Source organism: Marmota flaviventris, chromosome 6 (assembly GCF_047511675.1).
Source record: "Marmota flaviventris isolate mMarFla1 chromosome 6, mMarFla1.hap1, whole genome shotgun sequence".
In the NCBI taxonomy this organism is placed as follows: Eukaryota; Metazoa; Chordata; class Mammalia; order Rodentia; family Sciuridae; genus Marmota; species Marmota flaviventris.
Window position 1 is genome coordinate 42,148,907 of NC_092503.1, and position 20,378 is coordinate 42,169,284.

Below are 20,378 nucleotides of genomic sequence, written 5' to 3' on the forward strand. Positions count from 1 at the left end.
GATACTTTAACTTGTCAAATATAACCCTTTCAGACGTGGACAATTTACTCCTGTAGCCTCAGTTCCTTTCTGGCTCTATTAATTCAGATACCTGAATATCACACACTCTGAGGCCACTCTACATTCCAAGTCCATTTTTTTTCTCTCTTCCTTTCTTTCCTCAACTTCTTTACCGAGTTAAAACCTAATTCTGGGTTTCCACAGTAACTACCTGGCGTATTTCTACAGCATGACATCGATTTTTATTGTATGGCAATCCTTAATTTCTTCTTCTGTTAAATTACGAAGGCGTTGTGTTCTCTGTATTTCCTAAACCAGGTACTTTCGTAAGAGGGAGGAGCTCAACAGGTTTTAGGTGCTGTAATAAAACTGCACAGCAACATTTCAACACCATTCATTCCCTTTTCGACCTAAAATTTCCAGGCAACTTTCAGTTTCACTTCTATTATTTTTCTTTCACCGACCAAAAGGTCTTCTACTCTATTTCCTCTCGCCGCTAAGACCAGCTTACTGAGAAGACGCGCAGCCCCAAAGAACCCTTCATTCTCTATGCGCCCTTTCAGTCTTCAGGTAAACCCCTCACCAAGGAAGCTACGTCAACGACCTGACGTCACGCGCAGCGCTGGCGTTCCTCCGTCAGGCCCTCCAGTGAGAGAGCCTGCTTGCGTGTCTTTGCTGCTGTTCGTTGGGGGAGGCTGAGCTCCGCTGGTACTGAAGCCTAGCCACGACGAGAGTCTGAGGGCCCCGCAAACCCCAGCCTCTGCAGAGTAAGGTGACTCGTCCGGGACAACGCCTGGTGGAGAGACCACCCCCACGCGCTCCCCGCGGTCTCCTAGGCAACGACGGTGCGCTAGGCCGGGATTGGGTGGGGGCGCGCGTGCGCCATGCATGTGTTTGCTTGAACCCGGAGTAATGGCAATGGACGTTTGATTCCTACAGAGGATGGCCTACTTCTCCAGCGAGGACGAGGCCATGCTGCAGGCGATGCTGAGGCAGTTGTTCCAGAGCGTCAAGGAGAAAATCGCGGGCGCGCCCTCCCTGGAGTGCGCCGAGAAAATCCTCTTACGTCTGGAGGAAACTGATGAAAATTTTCACAAGTAAAAAAATTGCTTTTAAGTTTTTAAGTAAATAAACCATTGATTGACCCGGAAAAGGTTACGATAAATAGTGAAAGAATATTCATTTGATTATAATTGTTAAAGTAGTTACTTGGAGTCCCAGTTTTTATTTGACCGGTTGCCGAATTTGTCATTTCTTCTTTACTAATTTCCTAAAACCTCTTCCTCCTTTATGTTTTGAATGCCACAACCAACATATCCTAATTTTTCATTTTCTCTCCTGAGCCACACCGTAACATTAATTAAAAATTATCTTTATTCTTTTAAGAACAGTTCTATTTCAAGTTTTTGTCACTATACTTAAAAGCAGTGATCCCCGAGATCCTTTTACCTTGCTGATCTGTTATTCCAGTGCTTTGATATTAACCACTCTGAGCACTGCAAGGGAATACTTACTGATGGAAGGTAGCTTTCTCTGATATAGAAAGAGGAGGGCACACATGGAAATGGCTGTGGTGCATGTCAGGATTAAAAATGCCATTGAAGAGGTAGAGAGCTCTGCCTTTGGAAGCAGTAGACAAAATTTGTGCATTTGCTGTAGGTCTTGAAGGACTTTTAAAAACTGAAAAGATTTTAAGATCTTGAACATTTTTAGAGATTTGTGTTTTCTCTCATATAATTTCCGTTAAACCTCTCAATTTAAAAATCTGCCTCCAAGTGCCTTTGTTGTTGTTGTTATAAGTATTATTTGGCAGTGCTGGGGATTGAACCCAGGGTCGCATGCATGCTAGACAAGTGTTCTACCACTCAATTACATCCTTAGCCCATTTTTTTCTTTTTTCTTTTGAGACAGGGTCTTGCTAAATTGCCCAAGCTGGCCATGCATTTGTGATCCTCCTGCCTCAGCTTCCCTCAGCTTTAATTGGTTATCTCTTGATTTATTATGTAGACAATGGGATGTAGAAAAATTGGAACCCTCTCAAATACAAGTTGGGTTATTAATGTTTGTAAGTTAATGTAATGATAGTTTACCTCACACAAATGCACGTCAGGCATTAAATTTTGGGTTTATTTCTGGTTTTGAACTCACATGTATTTGTTTTAAAAATCCATGTTTTACTAAGTCTTTTCTAGGATGATATTATTGAAATTTGTTCATATCAATAGATATTCAAGCTCATGTACATGAAGGTTTTCATCCATAATGATGTTACCTTTTAATATTTCCAGTATATGTAGTTAATTCCCCTTTTAATTGTTTTTCATTGGTGCCTTTCCTCCTTTGCTCTTGATTTGTCATGCATAGTAGAGGTTTATTAATTTTGTAGTCTTCTCAAAGAGCCAGCTTCCCTCTCCTCTCATGTGTTTATTTTTTGCTTTCCTAATTTTAGCTCTTCGTTTTTTTTTCTTGAGAAATCTTTTAACCTTTTATTGCAATGAATCCTTAGCTCATTAATTTGTAGTTTTGTTCTTTTTTTAGTGTAAACATTTAAGGCTACACACTTTCCTTTACATATTGCTTTAGCTGTATCAATTTTAAAATGTTTTTTTCAAGTTAGAATTGAATCATTGCAGGTGCTCTAAGAGGTCTAATGACTTTTGTAATTTACTCTTCTTCAACAATTTGTTAGATTAAATAAATACTTTCTGAATGAAACAGTTAATAGTTAAGGGATTTATTTGTGGCATGCCTGAAAAGATCCAGGCAGACTCTAAATTATAGCTTGTTTGTAGTTTTAAAAGTAAAATTTACAAACTTAAAAGTAGATTGTGATATTAAAAGAAAAGATAGTAAAAATCAGAATGTGTTAATGGTGTTGGCCTGAGATCTGTGTCTTAGGAGGAAGGAAGTCTCTTATGCAGGCAAAGAACAGAGGATGATGCCCTTGACCTCATTGTAGAATCTTACAATCTCAGAATTGGATGGCATCTTGTAGATCAGTTATTCCAGGGGCTTGTATTTCCATTTTTCTTTTCACAAACCTAAGTCTACTTGAATGCTTAATGTTCTTGAGTCAAGGTATATCTTATTTTCCAGGTCATATGTCAGAATTTTTCTTTCCATCTCCACTATTAGAATATTGATTTCTTAAGTCCATGTGATGTCTTATTATTAGCAAGAAAAATAATCTTATTAAATAGGCTTATAGGGGAAGCTGAAATTTCTGGGCTCTTAGTATTTTTGTAATCAGATTGTTTTAAAGTCAATTGGGTCAACAAATAATGTAATTTCAGGTAGTATAACAAAGTGGGAAAAATGCAGTAATTTGGGGAGAAACTAGTGCAGCCCTAGTTAGGATTTGTCTCAGGGGACTGCTAACCTAGCTCTGCTTTCTGTATTTTTTTCCTACTTGAACAATACACATTCTTTAAAAAATCCAAACTTTTCTTCTTTTCTTTTAAAAATGGCAGCAAGTATTTGAGATCTGTGGGAGGGGGAAAAAAAGTGAGTGCACTTTTTTCTTTGTGTATGTATGTGTTGTGTCAATTTTTACACTCAGACTGGCCCCCTAAAAAACAAACAGCACTGGTTTTAAATCTGGATGCACCAGAATCAGCTGGGGGCCACTTAAAACAAAACAAAACAACACTGACACTTGAGCATTATCACAAATGAATCAAAATCCCCTTGGGGTCTTGGCAAGAAAAGGGGAGTGGAAGAGCCTGGACTTTTTTTTTTTTTTTTTTTAAAGAAAAAACAAACACCCTCTAGATATTTCTAATATTCAATCAGGATTGAGAGTACAGAGTTAGAGCATAGTTAATTTGCACTTCATTGAGAATAATGGTGCTTTGTTGTTTTTAAAAATACCTACACACTCTAATGATTCTAATAGTCCCTAATGCAGAGGATTACTTTTGTAGCCTTCTCATCTGATATAATTTTTGATTTGATTTGGGAGGAATACAATCATATTTATTGAATTGTGCTTTTTTTCTTTGTTTTACAGGAAAATTTGTCAGCAACTTTTTAATTAATGAACTTTATTGTGCTTAAGTGATAACTTCAAAAAACCCTTTATACTTTAAATTACATACCTATGTAGAGAAATTATCAAGGATTATATGTGTGCTTCTATAGTTAATGCATTTCTAGTAACTATCATGAATCAGAAACTTGTGCCTAAAATGTTGTAGGAGATGTGAAATACTCATTCCTTCTATTATATCGTCTTTGGTATCCTGATTATACATAAGATTAAGTTTGTCTTCTAATCCTATGATTCCAAAATATAATATATTATAAGCATTCCCAATATCAGCATTGTAATTCACATCTTTCACTAATAAAACACCTTTTTAAAACATCATTAGTGATAATTTTTTATAGCTGTTTGAAATACACTTTTCTTGTTTAAACAGCTAGAAGAGTGATTCATGAAACAACCTTGTACTAATTAGATGATTTATGATCTTATGTTTAATAGTGATCTCTGTATCCGCATATTTTAATATCTATTTTCTGAACATGTCAGAAATTCATCATGGACAAATCTACATTAATAAGGTTAAAGAAGAAAGAATGGAAAATTGAATGTTATTTTACCCAACTTGGTGATCCTTTCCTAGATAAATATGAAAGATTTCATATTTACCATTCGTGAAAATGACCATGTACATTGCTGTGTATTTTAATTGAGCTTTTTCTGTGACATCCACATATCTTTTCTTATTAGCAAATAACTGTCCTCATAGGTTTAAGAGTCCCTGTTTGAGGATTTTTTTTCTTTTTCTTTTTTTTTTATACTGTGGATTCGACTCAGGGCCTTCTGCTACTCCCAGGCCTTGAAGAATATTTAGAAAAACATATTTTGCATTGATTTATCAATAGTGTCTTAGAAATCCCAATTTTATTTTTTTTCTCATTAAATTACTTTTAAAGTGACAAGGTTAATAAAACATTTTTAATATATTGGGTAAGAAAAAATGTCAAGGTATAAGAGAACTCTACGTAGTAAACAGATGTTTTTACATTAGAATTGTCATTATCACTAAGTATTGTGACTATAGTTTAGCAAGATCATATATTTTACCTAAGTTTGCAAGATTGGTCAGTATACATTTTGGAACTTAAACCTGAGGTAAAATTGATTTAGAGATTTCTAGAAGTATAATAATGTATTTATTATTATAATAAATATATATTACAAGTATAGAAACTTGTTTATTCATTGTATTTATAGTCCTGTGCTTTCTAGCACAATTAGATTGTGTTATGTCTGAAAATGTTAACACAGAAATGTCTGAAAGAAAAGGGGCTGAATTGTAGCAGAATTTATACCAATTAAGCCTCATAAGGATATTCTAAAATATTTTATTAAACGTGATGTAGATTTTTGAGATCAGTTTATATTTCCTAAACAGGAAATTTAAACAGAGGAGATTGACCATTATTTTTAGCGGTCAGGGTTTCGTAATGCTTTTTGAGTGAGGGTATTGGAAGGTCTAACTGGCATGTTTCAGGCCATATTCAGTCAGTTGATATGTGTTTTTTTTTTCTTTTTTTTGGCTAGCTTGAAAAATAAGAGTAAAAGCAATATTTAGAAATTAGGAGAAAAATTTAACCAGTTTTTCTGGCTTTTTAAAAAACATTGAAAAATTAACAATTGACATATTTTTTAAGACAAGTGGCTGAGCCATGTCGAATGTTTCCCTTGAGTTGCTCCGTGTCTTATTTGGTTCATCATGGTCTCCTTTCTTTTTCTCTTGTGTATAGCTTGTTTTTCTTTACCTGTCTACTTTCTCTAACATCTGTGTTTCCAATCCCTGGAATAAATATAGGGATCTTTTGAAAGTCTCTTTCAGTCATTCAGGGCTTTATTTTCATACAAAATAAATAGAATATTTTTCTACTTCCCGAACAATTTCTTAAGATGATGCAGTGGGAATATTTGATTAAAAAATTTGTAGTTACCTTTGATTTTTTGGATTAGATGTGGACTTCATAAGAGCCAGCAGATAACATTGATAGTATCAGGATTACAATACACACAAAGCACCTAATTTTTCAGTACTATTTCTCTCAGTCTCATTGCAATGGTATTCTATCCTGGTCACCATAATAGAATAGCAGTATTTCTAGGATCTTGTGGGATATTACTGTGAATTTGGACAATAAAAAAACCAACACAAGATAAATTGTTGGATGAAAATTTGGAATCTTGGGAACCCAAAGAATAAAATGGCCCACTTGAAGAACTCTCTCTTTTAATGAATTTAGGATTGAAGGCTTTCATAGTTTTCCAGTGATTGATGTCAGTAGAGCATTCATAAAAGCCCAGGCAACCTAGTAGTCCTTGTATGGTAAAGGATCTTACATCCCTGGAATTTTAGTTTTTAGAAGATTCTTTGGAAAGGAGCTATAACGTCCTAAGGCAAGATTTAACTTTGAGGTGTTTGGATTCATTTAAATTGAAGATGAACCAAAACTTTTAAGCACTTGGAATATCTTCTGGAAAATATTATTAGAAAAAAAAGCATTTAGCTATTCAAGTTCTCAAAGAGTAGATGAAAAATATTTCTAGTATATTTGCTATTTACACCTGAAGTTAAGTGGTGGTGATTTGTTTTTGATGTATCTTATTTTAGAGTGATATTCTCTTATTAAGTTTTTTATAAATTTTATAAATTATTAATTTTATTAATGGTCTTGTTATATGTCTTCCTGGCCTCAATTATAAAAATATCATTTGTATTGTCTACTGGTTGGGATGTATAACAAAGTATACATAGAAATTATTTTTCTCAGTTAAATATTTCTCTTAATTGCTTGATTTTTGTCACAGAGATGGGGCTGATAAAATTAAGGAATAGGATAATTCTGCCTTTCCACAGGTCTGTAGAATTAATTTTTAGAGAGACACTTCCTTCAATTTCAGAGACATAATTCAGGTTAGTTCCATCTTTAACTTGCTGCTGAATATCTCAGAGAAGAAAACTGGTGTGTTTGATTAACTTTGGGTAGAGGTGGTCAAGGTGGTTGCTAGGTAGTTCCAGTCTTCTATTTTCTTACATTCACCTTTCCTTTTCCCAGTGTTAACAGGCTGGATGTAGGATCACAGTGGTTGGGCTGAAATGATTATGTATTCTAGGATTTTTTTCTCATTTTTAATAACATTTTAAAGAAATGTCAAATATTCTGATTCTTGCTTCAGAATTCCTGGTCATGAAAGGAGGGTTGTGGTGAACATACACCTATTTTGCTTTTCAGATCTCATGATTTACATCTGCTAACTCTATCTTAGAGCCAGCTGTGGAGGAAGGATAGGCACTGTCAAATGTTACAAAATATAGAATATATTCTCTTGAAAGCTGTATTTTTAAATCCCATTTCTTGACATGTAAATTTCAAGTTTTGTGTAGAATGTGCAAAGGTTTGGCTTATAATTAGACATTCAGAAATAAGAAAATAAGTTGTCATTAGAATGAGTTGGACATTTCTGGAATTTTTAAAACTTGAGGGAGTATAGAGTTATGTGAATAACATGGGTATTACAATAAATGAATGAATTAGTAGCTCCTGAATTTGGCAGAGTTCTCAAAGTTTTGGAATCTGTGTCCACATTTATTTTACCTATCATTTGGTAAATAAAATAATAATAATAAACCGCCTAGCACAGGTTAGCATATCAGTCACTTACAAGTTAGTTTCTCACTTTCTTAAATGTAAATAACATGGTTGGTAGTTTCTTGAGAATATTGAATGTAGCCTCATTTAAGTGGACATGCCCTGATAAAGGGATTTGATTAATTAGGTGTCTCATTCCAAGCAAGAGAATTTGTATTTTACCATGAAAAACACAGGCAGTCAATAATTAATTTTAAATTCAGCAAATACTTATTGAGATATTATGTAACATGACATGGTATGAGGTATTGATATGAGTAAAATAGCTGTAACTTTGAGTGAAATAGTGAAATCAGTAGTTTTTTTTTTGGTACTGGGGATTGAACCTAGGGTTGCTTAATTACTGAGTCACCTCCCAAGTCCTCTTATTAATTTTAATTTTTTAATTTTTGAGACAGAGTCTCACGTAGTTGCTTAAGATCTCACTAAGTTGCTGAGGCTAGCCTTGAATTTTCTCATCCTCCTACCTCAGTGTACTGAATCACTGGGATTATAGGTATGTGCCAATACTCCTGGCAAATGAGTGATTTTTGAAGACCATTATGACTTTGGTGTTTAGGATGAATGTCAGAGAGGAAAGAGTAAAAGTGAAAAAATAAGCAAGAAGGCTGCTGTAGTCATCTCTGCATGAGATAATGTGATTTTACGCTGATTGATAGAAAAAAAAGGAGAAGTGATAAAAACAAGGGATGTGTAGGAAATGTTAACAAGTGTCCGTGACTGGATGGATCTGATTGAGTGAGTGGGCCTGGGTGCAGAACGTGGAGACATTAATTAGACAGCATTCTTGATGTCAATTTAGGATTCTAAAAAAAGGTTGTTAGTACCAGAAATGTGGTGAATAGCTGGAAAGAGGAGGTTTATTTTTGCTCTATATTTTCTTTTTATTCCTCCTCCCTACCTCTCTCTGTTCATTTTTTTTTTCTTACAGAGGGGAATATAGAAAGAATAAAAGGCTCTTTATATGGACATATAAATATAGCATAATATTATGTGGAATTTATTAAAAGACATTACATGAATATGGAACTAACTATTGAAATGTTTTGAGAGAATGAGCAAGTCCAGTCTGATAGCCACTGATATAGGAAATGGAAAGATAAACTCTTCCAAAAGCTATATTTCTTTCTTCTTTTTTTTTTAAAAAAATTTATTTTTTCCTTTCCCTCCCTCCCTCCCTCCCTCCCTCCCTCCCTCCCTCCCTTCCTTCCTTCCTTTTAGAAAAGGGAAAAAGAAGTCTTATTGCTTTGCAAAGGAGAATCACAGGGCACTGTTGTCCCAGAGGTTTAGATTCTGCCTATCAGGGGAAGGATTAGGGTGGTTTGAAAGAAGGGATGTGAGGCTACATTCCAGGTGTTCTCTGTCCAGAATTGTAATTCACTTGTTAATTTGGAAGATTGTCATTTCTTAGATCTTTTGGTGGTATCCCCAAAGTCTGAATTTCTTCCTTCCAGGGGTGGGTGTCTGCTCAAAGACAAATTATTCTGCCTACTATGGGGAAGAAGGATAATCCTGTCCCCTTCCAAGACTAGTGACTGGAGGAGATTAGGGAGAGGGAGAGAAAGAGGAAGAGAAAGATACATGTCTATTTAAAAAATAAATTGCAGTAGTACAGCAGTAAGGTCTATATTCAAAGCTTAAAGTGGACCACTGTTACATTTCCCTACTGTCAGTTTCTACATTTCATTTCTACAGAAAAATGGACAATGACATTTCCAAGATGCTTTCTGCTGATAGAGAACAAAGACTTTGGGTCAGTTCCCCCAAACTCACTCTCTATCAGATGGGGTGTGCACAGACACTTATGGGTATTTAACATCAAGGCAGTCTAGAGGTCTGTGGTAGCAGTTGGTGGGTAACTGGACAAGGCATTCTTAGGGCAGGGATTGTCTAGATGGCCAAGGGTGTTGTGACTTACTGCATTCAGTTTCCTTTTTCTTAAAGTGGATCAAGATGGAGCAACCTCTACTCTTCAGGAAGAGAAGGCAGGAGTTTCCTGAAGGAAAAAGAGCTTTGGCAGTTGCTGGGACTGTCCCTCAGTCTCTCCTTTTACTCATAGGAATAGCTCCTTTGGTTTGATCCGAGGCAAACTCATCTGTCTCTTAACTCACCAGCAGTGGCTCTCAACAAGTTCACTGGCCACCTTGCATCCTTAGCTTTGAAGGGGGTTGCTTGGACAAGCAGACCTGCCCAAAAAAGCCAGAGTTGGGGCTGTTCTCAGGTCCCATTTGAGTCACCAATTTATTCCCTAAAGCTCTATCCTTGTCCTTGATGCTAATTCAATAATGAGGACACAGTTTTGAGAAAAAGGAAGACGTTTTATTGCTTTGCTAGCAAAGGAGAAACATAGGGGACTGCTGTCCCAGAGGCTGTGATTCTGCCCATCAAGGGGTACAGGGGATTTTTAAAAAGGTGCTTCAAAAGCTACATTTCATTTGTTCTCTGGTTGGAGTTGTCCCAAATGCTTTATTTGAATTTAAGTATAAAGTTTCTACTATGTGTAAAATATACACAAACAAGTGGATTTATCCTACTGTCAAATATATAAAGAATATAAAAGTTGGTGTTCATGTAAGTACTCTGTTTTGATCAGCACACATTATATACTTATTAAAACAGCATACTATACTATTTTAGTACTATAAATTTGTAGTTATTAGTTGTTAATTAAAAAAAAAAGCCCTGAATTTATGGGGCCAAAGCCAAGCTAAGAATAAAGCAGATCATATAAGTACATATAAGACAAACTATTTTCTGAGTTCTAAATAGAGAGGGACAGAGTACTTTTGGGCTTGAGGGCAAAAAAAAAAAAATTAGGTTTTGGTAAACAAAGGCTTTGTGAGGAGATAGCATTTTAGGTTGTAGAAGATGATCCTACTGAAGGAGGAGTGGTAGTAAAACACTGGTGAAGGTGAGTGTTAACAAAGATATTGAGATAGACAATAGGGAGGGTTGGACATGTGTGATGGTGAATGCGACATAAACCTGTTTTGATAAATTGGGGTCTCAAGAGGGATTTTATATCATTGCAAAATGTATCTTAAATAATATGAGAGTAATAATAGCTACTGCTTATTGTTTGTTAAACTTAAGTGAGGCCCTTTGTTAGATGCAGAGCATATATAATCTAGAATCTTTTATAGTAGTTTCCAAAATAGATGCTTTTCATTTTGTAAAAGAAAAAAAATGAAGCCTAAAGAGGATATATAATCTATACAGCCCCTAATAGCAGGTAAGATGAAATTAAAAACTGTTACTATGTGATTCCTAAAACTCCAACAGAATACCTTTGCTCTAAAATATTGGGATTGATACTGGTCTATTAATTGAAAAAAATTATCAGTTAATATAGAGGATTATAAAATAATCCTACATATTTTAAATATAATACAACTAACATTTCCCAATGTTTGCATCAGTACTATTTCCTTTAGTAGGAATTTTCTGATTGACATTCCAAGAACTTTAAGATCTTTCATAAGCTATTTGAATATAGCATCTGTCTGGATAGGTGGTTTTCTTTCTTTCTTTTTTTTTTTTTTTAATGATACTGGGGATTGAAACCAGGGCCTTGTGCATGTGAGGCAAGCACTCTACCAACTGAGCTACATCCCCAGCCCCCTGGATAGATGGTTCTTAAGGTGGATCATCAGCATCAGCCTCAGCATCAGCTGGTAATTTGCCCCATCCTATTTCTACTGAATCAACAGTTCTGAGAGTGGGACCCAGCCAGCAATCTGGGTTTTAACAAGCCTTTTGGATGATTATGGTAAGAAGAGAAAGAGAAGAATAAGAGGAAGAATTTATAGGATTATAGAACTTGCTAACTAATTAGATATTAAGATGCAATGGAGAAGACTGTTGTTAAAACTGAGACTTTATATACAGTTGTCTGTTTATATAATGATGGCATAAATAACAGAAATATGTAAATTGGAGAGAAGGTGGTTTGTGAGTGGGTAGGTAGGATGATATATTTGGCTTGTGCTAGAGCTGGACCTGGTGCTCAGGCCTTTTTGACTCTGAGCCTGTACTTTTACTATAATACCACATAGCTTCATGTCAAGTATCTCTACTTTATTATTAAGGCCTGGAGTGTCTCTTACAGGCCTGCCACTTACAGTACTGAGGCTGTCATGGGGGTTCCAGGAAGCAGCAATGTGTTTAGGGGTAATCAGATCTGAGTAAAATAGAGAATCTCAATCAGAAACAGCGTGGAAGATGAAATCCTTTTGCTATTTTGCTAAGGTGGCTGTTCTTTATAGGCATCAGTCATTTAATAAATAGTGGACTGAAAACTATATGGTGAATACCATAAAGGGCTCATGAATGTAGGAAGTAAATTATTCAGGATCTCCTTGATCTTCTTAACTACACATATATGACGCCCTTATTCAATTACATGTCTTGTGGATAGTGACATTTACAAAATTGACTCATTCAAAATTAGTTTTGTCATTTGAGAGGCTGTAGAAATGTTAACATTTCTAAATATGTTAATCATAATTATTGTCCTTTACTTTTAGTAAATGTTTCATAAAATAATTCTTTGTAGAACTTTATTTTCTCATATTTTCTAGATTGTTTGAATTTACAAACTAATTTTAATATTAACATCAGCCTAACTATATGAAGAAAAATATCCAGTATATTGAATTATGTGGGATACTTCTCTCTATAAAAATAGATAAGAACTTTTTAGGTGGTATTTAATTCAATTACTACTTTAAAAATATACACAAAAACTTTCTGTTTTAGTGATGGGAACATAACTTTTTCCTATTTATTCTTTCATAATTCCTGTTTCTTAGTTAAGTTTTTATCAGCCTGAATAATTATCCAACAACTGCATTACCTTCTTTTCAACATCACATGTCAGACATAAGAGCATAACGAAGAAATGAGGAGACTCTAAACCCACTAAGGTTTGGGATGCCTCTAAGATTTGCTTCTCCTTCTGTGACATTAGCTTCCCTCCCCAAGGTCATTTTTATTTTTTTATTTTTATTTAAGAAAGGAGAAACTAAAGTTTATTTTTTAATTTTTTTATTATTAGTTGTTCAAAACATTACAAAGCTCTTGACTTATCATATTTCATACATTTGATTCAAGCGGATTATGAACTCCCATTTTTACCCCATATACAGATTGCAGACCCAAGGTCATTTTTAAATGATGATCTTTGCTAAGTATCTCAGAAAAAAACAAAGCAAAACAAAATTCTAGATAAGCTGAATGATTTATAATGAATGATCAATTTAATTCTATTTTAAGGTAAGAAATCTGTATATGTTATAGACTTTTCTGTACTAACTTTTTTTTTTCTGGATGTTATTAATAATTGAACTTCTTTACCAAATTTATTTTTTAAATATTTCTTTCAGCTATGAATTTGTGAAATACCTTAGACAGCACATATGCAACACTTTGGGGTCTATGATTGAAGAAGAAATGGAAAAATGCATATCAGATCAGAATCAGAGTGAAGAATCTGGCTATGACACTCTTGTACAGCATGTTACTAGAAGAATTCACGACTCTAAAGAGTGAGTATGCCCCTGGTAATATTTTAAAGTAACTTTTCTTTCAACTGGGCTTTGAGATAGCATTACTAACCCATCTCTATCCCCGCCCAAAAATCTGTTTCCCACATAGCACCTCTTAGCAGCCAAAATGATGCTTTAAAACAGTGAATCATTGTGTGAAACTGTCTCATTCAGAACTCTCCACAAGCTTCCCATTTTCTTCAGAGTAAAATGCAGAGGTATTTCTGTAGGCAACCAGAACCACCATCAGCCTTCTCCCTGTCTTCCTTATATGTTACCATGTGTCCCCTCTTACTGCACCAGCTATCTCATCTTGCTGTTTCTTAGCAAGCGAACTAGGCCATCCCTCAGCAATTTGAACTCTTGCTGCTTCTGTTATCTAGATTGCCTTTCCCTAAATATTTGTATGACTCGCTCCTTCACATTTTTGGGGTCTTAGTCTTCTTTTTGGAGCTCTTTGTTCACCTCTGTGCTTAAGTCAGTATTTTTCCTGTTACTTTCTTTCTCTCTCACTTTCCTTAATTTTCCTTTTAGCTCTTTTGTCACACTGTTTTATGAAGGATTAAATGTGCTTCTTAATCCAAGCTTTACAAAGATAATTTTATCTTTTGTTTCTATAACCTAATGCTTAGAAAATTACTGATACATTCTAGGTGCTTAATTGGTATTTGTTGAAGGAATTAATGAAGTATCTTTTGCCGGAATAATCAGTTTTCTGTATGGATTATTGTGGTTTAGATGTAGTGTGTTCCCCAATGGTGTTGGAACTTTGGTCACCAATGAGGTAGTATTAAGAGGAGATAGAGCATTCGAGAGGTGGGGCTTAGTTGCAGGGTAATTAGGTTATTTTGGATGCTGCCTTCAGAAGGGAGTAAGGAAGTTTTTATGGGATCCTATATCTCTAGGGAGAGAGTTGTCATAGAAGAACAAGACTGGCCCCCCTCCACTCTCTGGCTTCCTTTTTTGCCATATGATTCCTGTTTCATGCACTCTGACCATTGTGATATCATCCTCCAAGAGGTATTTATTAGAGTAAAGCAGAAGCCTGTGCCAAGATCTTGAGCCTCCAAAATTGAAAAATATAAACTTCTTTTCTTTACAAAGTACCTAGGCTCAGGTATTATTATCATAGAGGAAAACAGTCGAATACACTGATATTTGAAATAATTCTGGCTTTAACAATAATTTTTTTTCTTTCCCCTTATCAATCTTAGACTCATCACATATTTAATGAGTAACTACTGTATATTATATGTTAGATCCTGGAGCTATAAAGATGGATAAGATGTTTTCTACTTTTCTATAATCCATAGCATAATGGGGAGTTTTGATATTACACTGCAATAGAAACTTGAATAATTTTTTTTATGTGATAGTTTTTTATGTGATAATGCAGAAGTATTTGCATAGAGGGAGGGTAGGTGGATCTGCTCAACGGATTCATGTAAGGTCCCAGGTTCCTTTTATTTTGTCATTACCTCATACCCTATGGCAGGGGTTGGTAAGGGCCATCTAATAATTATTTTAGGCCTTTCCAGCTGTTGTAGTATGAAAATTCCATAGATGATATATAAATGTGTATGTGTGCCTATAAAACTTTATTTTCAAAACTAAGTGAAAAGTCAGTTTAGGTTCATAGGATATATTTTCCCCACCATAGTATCAGAGACATTGGCTTATGTACTCGATCTTATGTTATCTACTTCATTTTAAAATATTAAATCTGACTTGTTTTTTACAACTTCTCTATTCATTTTTTAAAAAAATTTTTAGTTGTAGAGAGACATAATACCTTTATTTTATTTTTTTATTTTTGTGTGGAGCTGAGGATCAAACCCAGTGCCTCACATGTGCTAGGCAAGTGCTTTAGCACTGAGCTACAACTCCAGCCCAAATATGACTTATATTTAATAAATTTTTAACAATAAGTTTGGACAGGCTCTCTTCCTCTTTGTAACAACTGATTTCATTGTTTAAATAAATATGTTATTACTTGAGCAAAGTGATAGTGTATAGGTATCAATAAATTTAGTAAATTTATCCTTCTAATGTATGTCACATAAAACCATACAGATTAAGGTTTATTTCTTGACTTGGAGAAAAAACAAAAATGTATCTGTCTTTTGGATATTATAATTCCTAGTAGCTTGTTGCTAGAAGTCTTATTAAACTTATACTAAAAGGAATAGTAAAATACTTTATTAGATAATTAAAGTATTTTAATGATAAGAATAGAGTTTTATATGATACTGTTAGGAAATTACTTTTTTATATCTGGATAAACTATTTAATTTTCTTGTGTTTTAGTTCACCCTTGTGTAAAAATTAATACAATAATAACTACCTTACAAAGATTCTAAATTACTTAATGAATGTTTGTCTTCTGCTTTATGAACCATGGATGAAAGACTTTAAATTGTACAGTGTATTATTTTCTTTCAATTTTTTTGGTGATTCTTTAGCAATTACTTAGGGCTAATGTGGCAATAGTGCATCTATTAACAACATTTTTACTGAAATGATTACAAAGTGTTTTCCTAAATTAACATTTTGTTATTTGCCTTTTAAATAGATGTTTGCACATGGAAGAATTCATTTGTAGGCCCTGTCATATATTACTTATATAGTGAGTGGACATACTTACTGTGTAGATTTTTGTTGTTGATTGGTGTGCTTTTTATTTGGGAGCTTTGTCTTCCTGTAGTCCTTATTTTATAGTTCTTGAAGGATTAAGGGTATTTACTTAGTGGTATTTACAGTCTATCCTGGATCTGTTTTTTCTTAGCTCTTCCAAAGCTGCAATGGCTCCTGTTCATTTAACTCTTAATTTTGAAGTGCTCTAGTTTTTTTTTTTTTTGGTGGTGCTAGGGATTGAACCCAGGGCCTTGTGAGTGCAAGACAAGCACTCTTCCAACTGAGCTATATCCCCAGCTGCTAGTTACTTTTAATTCATTAATAAATTATTACTCTGTTTTTCCCTCTGGCCATTTTTGTTGGTATTAATTTCAGAAGAATTTGTTTGTCTTTGTAAGAAGATATGTTGAAAACATTTATATCTAAATCAAATTTCAGTTTTTTTTTTTATGGATTTTGATCACCCTTAATCTTACTCTCTATATCACTGAGATTTATTTTTATAGTTCTTGATTAAATCACAAAACTTTAAGGGACAGGAACTTTATATTCACACAGCCAGACCTAACTGCAAAGGAGGCTGGACAGTGTAATTTTAACTATAGTCCAATTACTGTGGACGGAGAGAACAACTTTTGGTGGATAGATATTGATAGCTATCAGGGCATATTTTGTTTCCCTGTTTATTGCTGCCCAGACTCTAAGAGGGGGAAACTGGGCCTTTTGTCTCAGTAATCCTATATATATGTTGTTTTCAGTTTAGTCTAATGAGTGTCTCAGAACTCCATTTTGCATTTTATATCCCTTTACCTTTAACTAGTAAATTCCCTGAACTCTTACCTCTGTTACATTTCTTTTCTATATGTCACCCCCCCCCCCATACCCCTCCCTATATTGTTCCTAGTCTACTTTCATTACTTTTTGTGTTTCTCATGATTTCTGGTAATTTAGAAATATATATTATATAAAGTTGCTTATAGCTCTGTATTATATACACATATTGTTAAATCTATATTAAACATATTTTTATTTAATTATATATTATACAAATTATACATTTTTATATAGATATGTGATTTCTAAAATATATAATTTAAAATGTGGGTTAGTCAGGTTTCCTTGCTGCAAAACATATGTGAGATTGATCTGCTTATAAACAGAAAAGGCTTATTTTGGTTTATAGTTTTGGAGGTTTCAGTCCATGGTTGATTGGCCCTGTTGCTTTTAGTCCTGTGTTGAAGCAGTATATCATGGTGGGCACACATAGTGAGGAAGCCCATTCACCTTAAGGCTGGAAGCAAAGAAGTGAGAGCAAGAGACCAGGGTCCCCCATTCCTTTCAAGGGTAATACCCCTAATGACCTAAGACTTCCAGCTATGCCCCACCTCTTATAGGTTCCACTATCCCCTGATTGTGCCATCAATGGTGATCAAGCACGCCTTTAACATATAGGCCTTTGGTGGTGTTGGCAAAATGTATCTTATGAATGTATATGATAATTGCCCCCAAAGTGGGAGCTGGGGGTGGAGTTTATTGGTAGGCACTTGTCTAGCATGCACGAGGCCCTGGGTTTGATCACTAGCACTGCCAAACAAATAAAATTTCAATCTGTCATTTCTATTCAAATTCCTTAGCCTAGCTTTTTTTTTTTTAAATTTTAATTTCTTATTCATTCTTTTTAGTTATACCTAGGCTGGCTTTATTGCTCTTGTGAGATAGAGTATCTATTTTCCCTTTGATGAATGCAATTACAGTGACCACTTGACCAGATTTATAAGTAAAAAAGTTTTTTGCTGTGCTTATTTTCCTCATGTATTTCCCTTATTATAATGACAGATACGTGTCTAGAGCTTTATAGTTTCAAAGCCTTTTCAGATATTTATTTTCATTTATTTATTGCCATGCTATATGAAATAGTTTAGCTAGATTGTATTCATTTTATGTCCTTTTATAGCTGAGGAAATTGAGACTTTTTTATATGAAGTCAGAACTAGTTGGCAAATGAGTTAGGATTACAATCCAGAATTTCTAATTATAAATTTAGTATTCACTGTGTTTATATATAAATCTTTGTGCCTTTTTTGTTTTAAATACAGAAATGTCATTGTTCCAGGTCACACATTCTTCATTTGTGAAATAAAGGCTGGACTTTATGGTTCTTTCTAGATCTAAAATTCTACTTCTAGGGCTTTTTGGGATCTCAGCTTAAAATTAACATGAGTACTTGAGAAGTTTTACTTGAATTATAGAGTAATTTATTGTGAGTTGTTTTTCAAGATTTTAAGACCATTAGAGTGGAAAGAGATCTTAGAAGTTATCCAGTTCAAACTGTTGTCATCTTCAGAAATCCCTTTCCTAACATCCCTGTTAATGGATTCTCCAGCTTGTGTTTGAAAGGACCCTAAGACAGCCACATTCTTACCTTGGTCTTGAAGCAGACCTTAGGTAAGGCTATCTGTGCCTGAAGGTATGAAGTACAGATAAGAGAAAGGAAGAACAAATAAAGGAAAGTAGGATAGAGAAAGAGATAAGACCAGGGATAAAGGCGAAGTGTAAAATAATTTTGAGTTTTGGTAAGGCTATTAACAGTTTATCTTGTTGCTAGTAATTTGAACACTTATCATCAGAACATATTGCCTGAGATATCTTGACTTTGTTGTATTGGTTTATATAACTAGATGAAAAACCCATGAAATAGCACTTTTTGGATTCCTTATTAATTTTTATTCTTTTCTTGTTATATCTGGTTTTTTTTCTGTAAGAAATATTAAGTTTTTTGTTTTCACTGTGCCATTAAAGGGGCTTTCTTTTTTTTTAATAGAGAAAATAATCAGGTAGTTTAACTTAAGTGACTTTTAATTTCTGTTGATAATCTTCTCTTATTAAGACTACTTTGAATTTGAAGGTATAAAGAAATCATGCATTCCCTGAATAATGTTATGATGGTAGTGGTGGAGTCTATGATTAACAAGTTTGAAGAAGATGAAATACGAAGTCAGGAGAGGCAGAAAAGAATCCAAAAGGAGAAGAGCAGTAGTTACTGCACAGATAATTGCTCTGATAGTGATTCATCATTCAATCAGGTGGGTTGTTCAGTTTGTATTTATATTTGGAAATGGTGTTTAATAATCACTAGCTTCAATAAATTTATTAGCCAGCTTTTATACTTTCTAACTTAAAGATTCAGAAGAAAAATAAAGAACAAAATAACCTAGTAGTAAAGATTTAGTTCATGAAATACCACCTTATAGAATTATGTTTTGTGAATAGTTGTGTCATGTCTGAGATAATTCTTAATGAGGTGAAAAAATTAATCTTAGATTTTTTAGTAGTAAGGGTTGAAACAAATTAAGCTTTAGTTCAAACATCTTATTCTTAATTAATCCTTATTAAAGTTTAAATTATATATGTGATAGGGATAAAACATTTCTTCTGTACGTTTTCTGAAATGACGATTACTATGAATTCTTACCTTTAAAACATTAGACTTTTTTTAGTGTTAAAATATTTGAGATTTTACATTTTATCCAACCAGGGTCTGAGGCACCTTGTCATTTGGCCACAGTAAAGATAAGAGAAAGGCCTATGGCTATATTAGCCCTAATAGAAAACAAGGAAAACTAGACTAGAGCACATGTGCAAGGAATTTCCGCACATCGACTTTTAGGCCACAAGAAGTCTGACTGGGGGTGTAATTAAGTTGTAGAGTCCTTGCCTGAAATATGTGAGGACCTGGGTTCAATCTCTGTGTCTGCAAAGCCTATTTGACCTTAGTGTAGTCCTAACTGATGGAGGGAAATATTGACACCTAATTAGCTCTACCTTAAAGACATAATTACAAAGTAGATCCTAACCATATTCCAGAAAATGATTTGAGAAGTTTGGATGAAACATGAAAAAAATTGTCTGTTTTGGTCACAGTTGGGACTTCATGATTGAAGGAAAAAATGGTTCTTTAAGTATTTGAAGCAGAACTTAAAGGTTGCTGTGCTTTAGCTACTATTGCATCTTAGCAGGAGAGATTGTGCTGAGTTGTGAACTTTACAAGTCAGGTTGGTTATGTGATGTGATGCAAGATGTGACAAGACTGTGAATTTTCTTCATGCCCAAATCATTCCTTGCTGATGGATTAACTGGAAAAAGGTGGGGTATAGAGATTTTAATTTATTGCAATCAAATGAGTGGTTTAATAGATTTGCTGAGCTGCTTCTTCAGATCAAGGACTTTTTGGAATTGAGAGGAAACCCAACTTTAGAACTCAGGTTATTAGTAAGATGTGCTAACTTATTTGGTGAACTGTATGACTAAACTGACATTGGACCACAACTGAAAAAAAACTGGAGCGTTATTAATTTGTTTCAAGAAGTACAAGTATTTAGATCTAAATAAGCTTGATTGAGTTAGTTAGGAGTTAAGCTATTTTAATTCTCAAATATTAAATTATTTCTAGTTGTTAGAATCATAGGTTTTTGAAGAAATGTAAAGCTGTGGTGGAAATAAAGCCATCATTTT

General features: G+C 34.2%; 1 protein-coding gene across 1 annotated transcript in view; it reads left to right on the plus strand.

Annotated features, from left to right (window-relative positions):
• Window positions 1-542: 542 nt before the first annotated feature.
• Window positions 543-20,378, plus strand: part of Tbc1d32 (TBC1 domain family member 32) — a 178,816-nt gene continuing 158,980 nt past the window's right edge. Inside the window, exons 1-4 of the mRNA XM_027953067.2 lie at window positions 543-845; window positions 940-1,097; window positions 13,071-13,232; window positions 18,772-18,949. Of these exons, the coding sequence (XP_027808868.2) occupies window positions 943-1,097; window positions 13,071-13,232; window positions 18,772-18,949 (495 nt within the window). The 5' untranslated portion in view covers window positions 543-845; window positions 940-942. The remainder of the gene's footprint in view (window positions 846-939; window positions 1,098-13,070; window positions 13,233-18,771; window positions 18,950-20,378) is intronic.